General features: G+C 43.6%; 1 protein-coding gene across 3 annotated transcripts in view; it reads left to right on the top strand.

Moving 5' to 3' along the window:
• rims3 (regulating synaptic membrane exocytosis 3) overlaps positions 1 to 12,136 on the top strand; it is a 266,178-nt gene that overhangs the window by 231,391 nt on the left and 22,651 nt on the right. For all 3 annotated transcript variants that reach the window (XM_072548628.1, XM_072548629.1, XM_072548627.1), the window contains exons 6-7: positions 4,710 to 4,811; positions 9,882 to 10,021. In XM_072548628.1, coding sequence (XP_072404729.1) covers positions 4,710 to 4,811; positions 9,882 to 10,021 — 242 coding nt within the window. The remainder of the gene's footprint in view (positions 1 to 4,709; positions 4,812 to 9,881; positions 10,022 to 12,136) is intronic.

Genomic DNA, 12,136 nt, shown 5'->3' with positions numbered 1-12,136 from the left:
GGGAGGGGGGGGGGTGGATGGGGAGGTGGAGGGGGAGTGAGGCTGTGTGTGGGTGATTGAGGATGTTGGGGGGTTGGTGTGAGGACACAGTGAACATGTGGAATAGAGTGGGGGATTGAGGAGATAGGGAGAGTGAAGATTCAGGATGGAAGGGGTAGTGAGGAAGGGGAAAGTGAGAGGGCAGGTAAGAATGAGGGCACGGGATGGAGGATGAGAGTGTGAGGAGTGAGGATGTGGGGGTAGTGAGGGTGATAGGTGGAGAGGGAGAATGAGGGTATGGGACTGACAGGGTGAGGATGCAGATAGGCAGTGAGGACAAATCTCTTGAGGCCGTATTCCCCAAATTGCCCATCTGCATGCCCCAGGTCCCAAAACCCGTTTAAAGGCACATTGTGAATTTACGTGATGCATAGCACACATTGCTGTCAGGAAGTGCAGCTTTTTAAAAATGCAGTTGATAAGGTGCCACACATTAAACTATTTAATAAAAAAAGAGGTCATAGTGCTGGGGTTAGTATATTAGCGTGGTTAGAGGATTGGCTAATTAATAGAAGACAGGGAATTGGGATAAAGGAGGTATTTTGAAGTTGGTAACCTGTAAGTAGTAGAGTGCCACTTTGGGTCCATAGTTAATTTCAACATATTAAAATGTATAGGAAGTGGTAAGGATTATGCAGAGACTGCAGAAGGATATAGACAGGTTCGGGGGGTGGACAAAAACCTGGCAGATGGAATATAATGTGGGCACTTGTGAGATTATACACTTTGGCAGGAAGAATAGAGGAACTGAATATTACTTAAATGTGGAAAGACTGCAGAAAGCTGCAGTACAGAAGGTATTGGGAGTCCACATCCATGAATTACAGAACACTGGCATCCAAGTCCAGCGGGTGATAAGGTTGGCAAATGCAGTGTTGGTTTTTATTTCAAAGGGAGTGGAGAATAAAAATTGGGAAGCCCTGGTAAAACTACAGTCAACTTTCTGTCGAAGTCATTATGTTATCCCCCACACTATGAGCTTTTATTTTCCCCAATAACACATTAGTCAGACTACATCCAGCATAATGTAAACAAGTTTGGCCCAATTATCGAAGGAAACATGTACTGGGATTGGAGACAGCCCAGAGAAGGTTCACCAGGCTGCTCCCAGTTATGGAGGGATTGTCTTATGAGGAGAAGTTGATTACTTAGGGCCTGTATTCATTGGAATTTCGAAAAATAAGAAGCAAACTTATTGAAACACATAAGAGTTTTAGGGGAATTGATAAGGTAGATGCAGTAAAGTTGTTTGCTTTCGGGAGAATCTCGAACAAGAGGGCATAAACTCACAATAAGAGGTCACCATCTTAAGACAGAGAGGAGGCGGAATTTCTTCACTCAGACACTAGTGATTCTGTGGAATTCCTTACCACCGAGGACAGTCAAGGCGGGCTCACTATCTACATCCATGTATGAGAGACAGATTTTTAATCAGTAAGGGGAATAAAGGTGGAGGAATGCGAATGGTAGATGATCATGTGACCTGGAAGAGCCTTGCAAAGGAGAAGGAGAAAGAGGCAGCATTAGAGGCAGCCGAGGATGAGGATGATGAAGCCCCTGTGGTAGGTGGAACTGTTATTCAGAGGACTGACTGATGGCAGACCTTGACAGCAAACCTTTCCTTTATTAGTCAGGATATGGAGTACAGGAGTTGGAAGGTCATGTTGTGGCTGTACAGGACATTGGTCAGGCCACTGTTGGAATATTGCGTGCAACTCTGGTCTCCATACTATTGGAAAGATGTCGTGAAACTTGAAAGGGTTCAGAAAAGATTTACAAGGATGTTGCCAGGGTTGAAGGATTTGAGCTATAGGGAGAGGCTGAACAGGCTGGGGCTGTTTTCCCTGGAGCATCGGAGGCTGAGGGGTGACGTTATAGAGGTTTACAAAATTATAAGGGGCATGGATAGGATAAATAGACAAAGTCTTTTCCCTGGGCTGGGGGAGTCCAGTACGAGAGGGCATAGGTTTAGGGTGAGAGGGGAAAGATATAAAAGAGACCTAAGGGGCAACTTTTTCATGCAGAGGGTGGTACGTGTATGGAATGAGCTGCCAGAGGAAGTGGTGGAGGCTGGTACAATTGCAACATTTAAAAGGCATTTGGATGGGTATATGAATAGGAAGGGTTTGGAGGGATATGGGCCAGGTGCAGGCAGGTGGGACTAGATTGGGTTGGGATATCTGGTCGGCATGGTTGGGTTGGACCGAAGGGTCTGTTTCCATGCTCTCCATCTCTATGACTCTGTGTCTCTAATTGAAGTTTATGGAGAAAAGGCAAGCAAGTGGAATTGAGGATGATCTTCAGATCAGGCATGACCTCATTGAATGGTGGAGCAAACCTGATGGGCTGAATGGTCTGCCTCTGTTCCTATGTCTTACTCTGTCCTTATGATCTCAAAGTGCAATTGAAATCAGGTTCACAGATGACTTTTCCTCTTAGCAGACTTCCAAACCCACTTGGTGTCATCTGCTTATTTAGCCACAATACCTTCGCTCCCCTGCATCTTACATACCTTCTGTTTTCAGTCAGAGAGCCAACTTTCTGTCCAAGCCAATATGTTATCTCCCACGCTATGAGCTTCTATTTTCCTCTACAATCTGTGATGTCACAGAATAACAGAACTGTTATGCTGCAAAGGAGGCCATTCAGCCCATTGTTCTGGACTGGTTCTATTACATAAAGCCAATCTCCTGCATACCATTTCTATCCAAATAACCATCCAATTCCCTCGTGAATGGCTCAGTTGAATCTGCCTCCATATCACTTCAAGGCAGTGTCACTACTTGTTGTGTGAAAAACGTGTTTTCTCACATCACCCTTGCTTTCTTTGCACATTACTTTAGTTAGTGGCATGTGTGTCAATGGGAAAAGATAATTTCCTTTATTTGTTCTTCATGGTTCTAAACATCTCTATAAAATCTTCCCTTCTCTAAGGAGAACAATCCCAGTTTCTCCAAACAACTGAAACCTCTCATCCCTGGAACAATCCCAATAAAATCCCTGGCTTCTCCAAGGCCTTATCATCCTTCCCATGCTGAAGGTTGGACACAGTACTGCAGTCACGGCCTATCCAGAATTAAAAAGATAAAGTGGGTTAAGAATCAAATAAAACAAAAAAGAGCAATTTTTACTCGAGCACTTGAATGAGGAGATCCAAAAATTATAGCGTGTGTGACATTATTTGAGGAAAGTTTGAGAATGTTCGAATCTAGAAAGGGTTTATAAGCACCGGATGAGGCACATCAAAGGAGATTGAGAACAACAGTGAGGGAGGTCAGAGGGTTGAGGTTAAAAACCAGGCAGTTCCTGAAAGTGAGAACAAAAGCAAACATATTGAAAGAGATCAACAAATGGTAGACGTATTCACGTATAATGATGCAATTTTCAAATAAGTACAGGTCAGCTGCAGGAATTTGACCCACACCTGGAACATCTCTAGAATTACCATTTTAATAAACCATTGATGTCCAATTGAAACATCAGCTTATTTATAAATAGAATAGATTACCTAAGAGTGAGTTCAGGATTGAAATCTAAGCATTCAGTCAGTTCAAGGTGATTTCCATACAGATTAATGATACCTAGTATACACTGGAACTTAATTGAGGGGTTTATACATAGAATAACAGATCCCCTGGAGTGAGTTACAGACTGGAATCTAATTGAGAAGTTTATATATAGAGTAACCAATCACTGGGAGTGAGTTACAGATTGGAATCTAATTGAGAGGTTTACATATAGAATAATAGATCCCTGGGAGTGAGTTACAGATTGGAATCTAATTGAGAGGTTTACATATAGAATGACAGATCCCCGGGAGTGAGTTACAGATTGGAATCTAATTGAGAGGTTTACATATAGAATGACAGATCCCCGGGAGTGAGTTACAGACTGGAATCTAATTGATAGATTTATATATAGATTAACAGTTACCTGAGAGTGATTTACAGACTGGAATTAATTGAGAGGTTTATATATAGAATAACAGATCCCCAGGAGTGAGTTACAGATTGGAATCTAATTGAAAGGTTTGTATGTAGAATAACAGATCCAGGAGTGAGTTACAGACTGGAATCTAATCGAGGAGTTTATATATATATAGAATAATACCAGGAGTGGTTTACAGACTGGAATCTAATTGAAAGATCTATACATAGAATAACAAATTCCCGGGAGTGATTACAGACTGGAATCTAATTGAAGGTGTCAGGGATAGATTATAAATAGAATAACAGTTACCTGAGAGCGAGTTACAAATTGGAATCTAAGCAAGGGGCTCAGGGGATTTATATATAATTAACAGATTTCTGACAGTAAATTACAAACTGGAATCTAATTGGTGGGTTCAGGGGTTATGGGCTAATGGATTCCTGGGGGTGAGTTACAGACTGGGATCTAATCGAGAGTTTCAGAGGGTTTATATTTAGAATAAGGGATTCCCAGGATTGAGTTACAGACTGGAATCTCATTGAGGGGTTCAGGGATAGATTATAATAAATAGAATAACATTTGCTTGGGAGTGAGTTACAAATTAGAATCTAATCCAGGGGTTCAGGACGATTCCCAGGAATGAGTTACAGACTGGAACCTAATTGAGGGATTTAGAGTTGGTTTCCACACTCATTGATGCGTACGTTGTGATCTAATCAATGTATCTGTCTGCAATGCAGGTGATATTCACATTGGGATGGCTGACCGAAGTGGACAGCTGGAGGTGGAGATTATTCAAGCCAGGGGACTGACCCCAAAGCCTGGTACGAAAGCTCTGCCAGGTCAGTGCTCAGAAAGAGTTACTCACTACTGTTTGAAGTGAAATATATATATTATTACCTCATTTTAACAGAGACCTGGGTCTAATATGTAGTGCATCATTCTATACTAACTGGCAGTGTGAAAAGGTATCACTCTGAGTAGGTTATCCCATTCTGTATATGCAATGAGGCCAGCAATCCTCTCCTTAAAAGGAAAATGTCTTTTGTCAGATGTATCACTGATTATCAGTAACTAACATTGTCTGCTCAACATGAGCAAGGCAATTCCCAACTACCATCACAGGAGTCAACAAAGAACCTACTTTCAGGCCTATTATATTGATTCCTGATAGATCAAACCCCTTCCCATCCACATCCACGATACAGAATTAGAATGGATCAAACCCCATCCCATTCACACCCATTGTACTGAATCCCAATGGATCAAACCCCATCCCATTCACACCCATTGTACAGAATCCCAATGGATCAAACCCCATCCCATTCACACCCATTGTACTGAATCCTAAAGAAACACATTGGACCAATATCCCATAATTATTAGCCTGTAAGTTAGCTTCCTGAACTTGAAGGTTTGTTTTCAGATGTTTTGTCACCGTACGAGGTAACATCATCAGTAAGAGTCTCCAGTGCAGTGCTTCACCGGACTCTCTCACTGATGATGTTACCTAGTATGGTGACGAAACGTCTGAAAACAAACCTTCCAGCTCAGTGAGCTAACTTACAGACTTACCAAGTCTTCTCAAAAATCGCTATCCCATAATTAGCTCCACTGTTTCAAAGAGCAGGCACAGGTGTGAGGGTTCAATGACCTCCGTCTGGACTTTAGGTTTCTGTGATTCTCTCTGGTGATGACAGCACTGCTCTTCTCTAGGACAGAGACACTGGCACACTGCTTACATATCTATTTGCTTTCCTCTGTCATGTTCTTATGCTCAGCATTCCCTGGATTTTGTTCAGTGTTTTGAGTGCACTAACTGAGAAAGACATTTACGTATTTACAGTGGGTCATCATGCTCCAGAATCAGTGAGGCATTTCTGAACCATCTCAAAAAACAATGTATTCATAATCATGTCATCTGTTTTAGCAGTTGCTTGAGAGATAAATATAGTCCAGGATGCTGAAAGGACTCACTTGCTGCTCTGTAAAGAAGAGAAGTGACAATTACTGTTGTACATCCGATAGAGATGCAGATTAATATCTGGAGAGCTTCAATGAACACAGTGGCTGTCTGTTGTCACTTTCCAGAATGTTAACTTAAAACACTACAACTGGGGATATCAAATTGAAAAATGTCATGGTTACAAAGAATATTAATACCAATTGGTTCAAATATTAACGGAACAAGCAAGGAATCAGCCAATGAACTACTCACACTTTTGAAATTGCATAGGAGGAAAATCTAAAACCTGATGCTGACCAACTGCCTCAGGCAGGAACCGAGAATTTAACTGTCAGTTTGTTGAAGCACACCTCACTGGAACTATTTTTGATGTCTATTTAGAACACCCGCTCCCAATGGCAGTAGTCACCTTTCATGAGTAGGTTGAGTAAACATTTAGACAATAAACAATAGACAATAGACAATAGACAATAGACAATAGATGCAGGAGTAGGCCATTCTGCCCTTCGAGCCTGCACCGCCATTCAATATGATCATGGCTGATCATTCCTAATTAGTATCCTGTTCCAGCCTTATCTCCATACCCCTTGACTCCACTATCTTTAAGAGCTCTATCCAATTCTTTCTTAAAAGAATCCAGAGACTGGGCCTCCACTGCCCTCTGGGGCAGAGCATTCCACACAGCCACCACTCTCTGTGTGAAGTAGTTTCTCCTCATCTCTGTCCTAAATGGTCTACCCCGTATTTTTAAGTTGTGTCCTCTGGTTCGGCACTCCCCCATCAACGGAAATATGTTCCCTCCTGCCAGAGTGTCCAGTCCTTTCATAAGCCTATACGTTTCAATCAGATCCCCTCTCAGTCTTCTAAACTCAAGGGTATACAAGCCCAGTCGCTTCAGTCTTTCCGTGTAAGGCAATCCTGCCATTCCAGGAATTGACCTCGTGAACCTACGCTGCACTCCCTCAATAGCCAGAATGTCTTTCCTCAAATTTGGAGACCAGAACTGTACACAGTACTCCAGGTGTGGTCTCACCAGGGCCCTGTACAGCTGCAGAAGCACCTCTTTGCTTCTATACTCAATCCCTCTTGTTATGAAGGCCAGCATGCTATTAGCCTTCTTCACGACCTGCTGTACCTGCATGCTTGCCTTCATTGACTGGTGGACAAGAACACCCAGATCTCTCTGAACAGCCCCTTTACCTAATTTGATACCATTGAGGTAGTAATCTGCCTTCCTGTTCTTGCCACCAAAGTGGATAACCAGACATTTATCCACATTAAACTGCATCTGCCATGCATCTGCCCACTCACCTAACTTGTCCAGGTCACCCTGTAATCCCCTAACATCCTCATCACATTTCACCCTACCACCTAGCTTTGTGTCATCAGCAAATTTGCTAATGTTATTGCTGATACCATCTTCTATATCATTTACATATATTGTAAAAAGCTGCGGTCCCAGCACGGATCCCTGCGGTACCCCACTGGTCACTGCCTGCCATTTCGAAATGGAGCCGTTAATCACTACCCTTTGTTTCCTGTTAGCCAACCAATTCTCTATCCAATCTAGTACTTTGCCCCCAATCCCGTGCACCCTAATTTTACTCACTAACCTCTTGTGTGGGACTTTATCAAAAGCTTTCTGAAAGTCCAGGTACACTACATCCACTGGATCTCCCTCGTCCATCTTCCGAGTTACATCCTCAAAAAATTCAAGAAGATTAGTCAAGCATGATTTCCCCTTCATAAATCCATGCTGACTCTGTCCTATCCTGTTACTATTATCCAGATGTGCCGTAATTTCATCCTTTATAATAGACTCCAGCATCTTTCCCACCACTGAGGTCAGACTAACTGGTCTATAATTTCCTGCTTTCTCCCGCCCACCCTTCTTAAAAAGTGGCACAACATTAGCCGCCCTCCAATCCTCAGGAACCAACCCCGATTCTATTGAACTCTGGAAAATAATCACCATCACAGGAAGCCATCACAGGAATGAATCATTACAGTAGTGGTTCACACTACCCATGAGCAAGTCCATATGACGTTGTTTAAATACTCGTATCTGAGGAGGTGTCTTTAGTAATTTAATTTACTGCAGTACTGTGAATATTTTGAGTTACTCTGCCTTTAAGTGAAGGTTTAGCAGTGCTCAAATTGTTCACGGTTCATTTGATTTTTTAAAAAACCCGTCACTTTTGACCTACTTTACAGTCACTAGGCCCAATCTTATCACCACCAGAGGGCATCCCAGCATCACCATTCCCCGTACACTTTAGCCCTTGCAAAGATTCCAACTCCCTTTCCATTTGCTGTGGGCCAGGGAAGTATAAGGATCGAGGTGGTTCCTCAGTTCCAGCTGCTCCGTTTCACAGTGAACAGCTCAGTCTCGGATTGCCTCAAACGTAAACTGTTAAAATGAAGATCCATAATCAATAGTTGTGTCTTAATCTTCCCGTTTCTTGTTGTACATTAGCTCAATCACGGCAAAATAGACCACCCCAGCAGGAAAACACAGAATAAACTGGCCTTGTTTAGGATTTGAATACTGGAGCAGGGATACCTTGCTGGAATTATACGGGGTCTTAGTGAGACCACCCTTTGAATATTATGTACAATTTGGGTTTTCTAATCTGAGGAGGGATGTTCTGGCTACAGAGGGAGTGCAGCGAAGGTTTACCAGACTGATTCCTGGGATGGCAGGCTAATGTATAAGGAGGCACTGGATTGCTCAGGACTACATTCACTGGGCTTTAGAAGAATGAGGTCTCATTAAAAACCTATAACATTCTCACAGGGTCATCGCAGGAAGATGTTCCTGATGACTAGGGAGCTCAGAACCAGGGGTTACAGTTTAAGTAGACCATTTAAGACTGAGATGAAGAGAAATGTCTTCACCCAGAGGGTAGGAAGCCATGAACTATCACTGAAATTAGCTACAATAGAAAGAAGCTGAGGCCAAAATGTTGAACGTTTTCAAGAAGGAGTTAGATAGAGTTCTCAGGGCTAAAGGGACAACAGTGGGACCAAGGTACTGAGTTGGATGATCAGCTGTGGTGAAGCATAGTTGAATGGTTTAGTGGTCTTGAAGGGCCGATTGTTTCTATTTATATTTTTTATTTTTTCACTGCATCTCAGTGCTAGAATAAAGTGTTCACCTTGTCACTTGAACTCACTGTCTCTGACTCAGGCCTGAGTGGTACCCACTGACCAGACAGCTGATTGACTTGGTCTGAGCTGGTCTGACCACTGGCCTGCACTGATCCTTTTCACCTTTACTCTCGGAAGGACTGGATGGTGCCAGTGTTCATTCTTTTCTTCTATGCTAGCCCCATGAGATCAACAGAGTCGCAAGCCTCTAGTTTATTTTGATACTGATTTCACAACTCCCTCAAAATGCAGAGTGTCTTCTCATGGGGGTGTCAGCTGTGCATGTGCTACCGATCGCTTGGCACGAGTTACGAGGTTATTTCAAGGCATATCGCCTCCAACTGGACACAGAGCCAAGCAGGCACCAGTTTGGGCTGTTGGTCTCAGAGTGTGCTACACTGTCAAAGGTGCCAATCTTTCAGATTAGGTGTTAAACTGTATTCCTGTTTTGCTTGTAGCGTGGACGTAATGAATCCCTCAGCACCTTTTGATGTGGATCGGATGAATTCATCCCAGTGTCTGGGCCAATTAGTCTTTCCATGAGCATCCAGATTTCCTGGGGCCACCTGTCATGGGAGCTTGCTTATTGTGTTTTGAACATGCCAACATTGTAAAGTAGCTAATCAGCTGTAAATTGCGCTGGTTGCCCGAAAGTTACAGATGCTGCTTATGTAAAAACAAGTTTATTAAACTTTCTGAAATGCATGAATCATCACAATGTTTCAACACCTTTATGTTCGCTGTTGGGTTTTTTCTGGTGCCCCACAGTTTACAAGTTGTACCTTGTGTATTTCAGCTCCATACATTAAGGTGTACCTGCTGGAGAATGGTGTGTGTATAGCAAAGAGAAAAACCAAGCTATCGAGGAAATCCATGGACCCTGTTTACCAGCAAGCTTTATTGTTCGATGAAGGCCCACAGGGGAAGGTCTTACAGGTCAGTGCTGATAGCTCCTGGGAATAGGTGGTGTATTGACTATAGGTCGGTGCTGATAGCTCCTGGGAATACGTGGTGTATTGACTATAGGTCGGTGCTGATAGCTCCTGGGAATACGTGGTGTATTGACTATAGGTCGGTGCTGATAGCTACTGGGAATACGTGGTGTATTGACTATAGGTCAGTGCTGATAGCTCCTGGGAATACGTGGTGTATTGACTATAGGTCGGTGCTGATAGCTCCTGGGAATACGTGGTGTATTGACTATAGGTCAGTGCTGATAGCTCCTGGGAATACGTGGTGTATTGACTATAGGTCGGTGCTGATAGCTCCTGGGAATACGTGGTGTATTGACTATAGGTCGGTGCTGATAGCTCCTGGGAATACGTGGTGTATTGACTATAGGTCAGTGCTGATAGCTCCTGGGAATACGTGGTGTATTGACTATAGGTCAGTGCTGATAGCTCCTGGGAATACGTGGTGTATTGACTATAGGTCGGTGCTGATAGCGACTGGGAATATGTGGTGTATTGACTATAGGTCAGTGCTGATAGCTCCTGGGAATACGTGGTGCATTCACTATAGTTCGGTGCTGATAGCGACTGGGAATACGTGGTGTATTGACTATAAGTCAGTGCTGATAGCTCCTGGGAATAGGTGGTGCATTCACTATAGTTCGGTGCTGATAGCTCCTGGGAATACGTGGTGTATTGACGATAAGTCAGTGCTGATAGCTCCTGGGAATACGTGGTGTATTGACTATAGGTCGGTGCTGATAGCTCCTGGGAATACGTGGTGCATTCACTATAGTTCGGTGCTGATAGCGACTGGGAATACGTGGTGTATTGACTATAGGTCGGTGCTGATAGCTCCTGGGAATACGTGGTGTATTGACTATAGGTCAGTGCTGATAGCTCCTGGGAATACGTGGTGTATTGACTATAGGTCGGTGCTGATAGCGACTGGGAATATGTGGTGTATTGACTATAGGTCAGTGCTGATAGCTCCTGGGAATACGTGGTGCATTCACTATAGTTCGGTGCTGATAGCGACTGGGAATACGTGGTGTATTGACTATAAGTCAGTGCTGATAGCTCCTGGGAATAGGTGGTGCATTCACTATAGTTCGGTGCTGATAGCTCCTGGGAATACGTGGTGTATTGACGATAAGTCAGTGCTGATAGCTCCTGGGAATACGTGGTGTATTGACTATAGGTCGGTGCTGATAGCTCCTGGGAATACGGGGTGCATTCACTATAGTTCGGTGCTGATAGCGACTGGGAATACGTGGTGTATTGACTATAAGTCAGTGCTGATAGCTCCTGGGAATAGGTGGTGCATTCACTATAGTTCGGTGCTGATAGCTCCTGGGAATACGTGGTGTATTGACTATAAGTCAGTGCTGATAGCTCCTGGGAATACGTGGTGTATTGACTATAGTTCGGTGCTGATAGCGACTGGGAATACGTGGTGTATTGACTATAGGTCAGTGCTGATAGCTCCTGGGAATACGTGGTGTATTGACTATAGGTCGGTGCTGATAGCGACTGGGAATACGTGATGTATTGACTATAGGTCAGTGCTGATGGCTCCTGGGAATACGTGGTGCATTCACTATAGTTCGGTGCTGATAGCGACTGGGAATACGTGGTGTATTGACTATAAGTCAGTGCTGATAGCTCCTGGGAATACGTGGTGTATTGACTATAAGTCAGTGCTGATAGCTCCTGGGAATACGTGGTGTATTGACTATAAGTCAGTGCTGATAGCTCCTGGGAATACGTGGTGTATTGACTATAGTTCAGTGCTGATAGCGACTGGGAATACGTGGTGTATTGACTCAAGGTCAGTGCTGATAGCTCCTGGGAATACGTGGTGTATTGACTATAGGTCGGTGCTGATAGCGACTGGGAATACGTGGTGTATTGACTATAGGTCGGTGCTGATAGCGACTGGGAATACGTGGTGTATTGACTATAGGTCGGTGTTGATAGCTACTGGGAATACGTGGTGTATTGACTATAGGTCGGTGCTGATAGCTACTGGGAATACGTGGTGTATTGACTATAGGTCGGTGCTGATAGCTACTGGGAATACGTGGTGTATTGACTATAG

This window comes from Chiloscyllium punctatum, chromosome 27 (genome assembly GCF_047496795.1).
Source record: "Chiloscyllium punctatum isolate Juve2018m chromosome 27, sChiPun1.3, whole genome shotgun sequence".
Classification (NCBI taxonomy): Eukaryota; Metazoa; Chordata; class Chondrichthyes; order Orectolobiformes; family Hemiscylliidae; genus Chiloscyllium; species Chiloscyllium punctatum.
The sequence above is the reverse complement of the archived record's forward strand: the minus strand, read 5'-3'. Positions and strand labels throughout refer to the sequence as shown.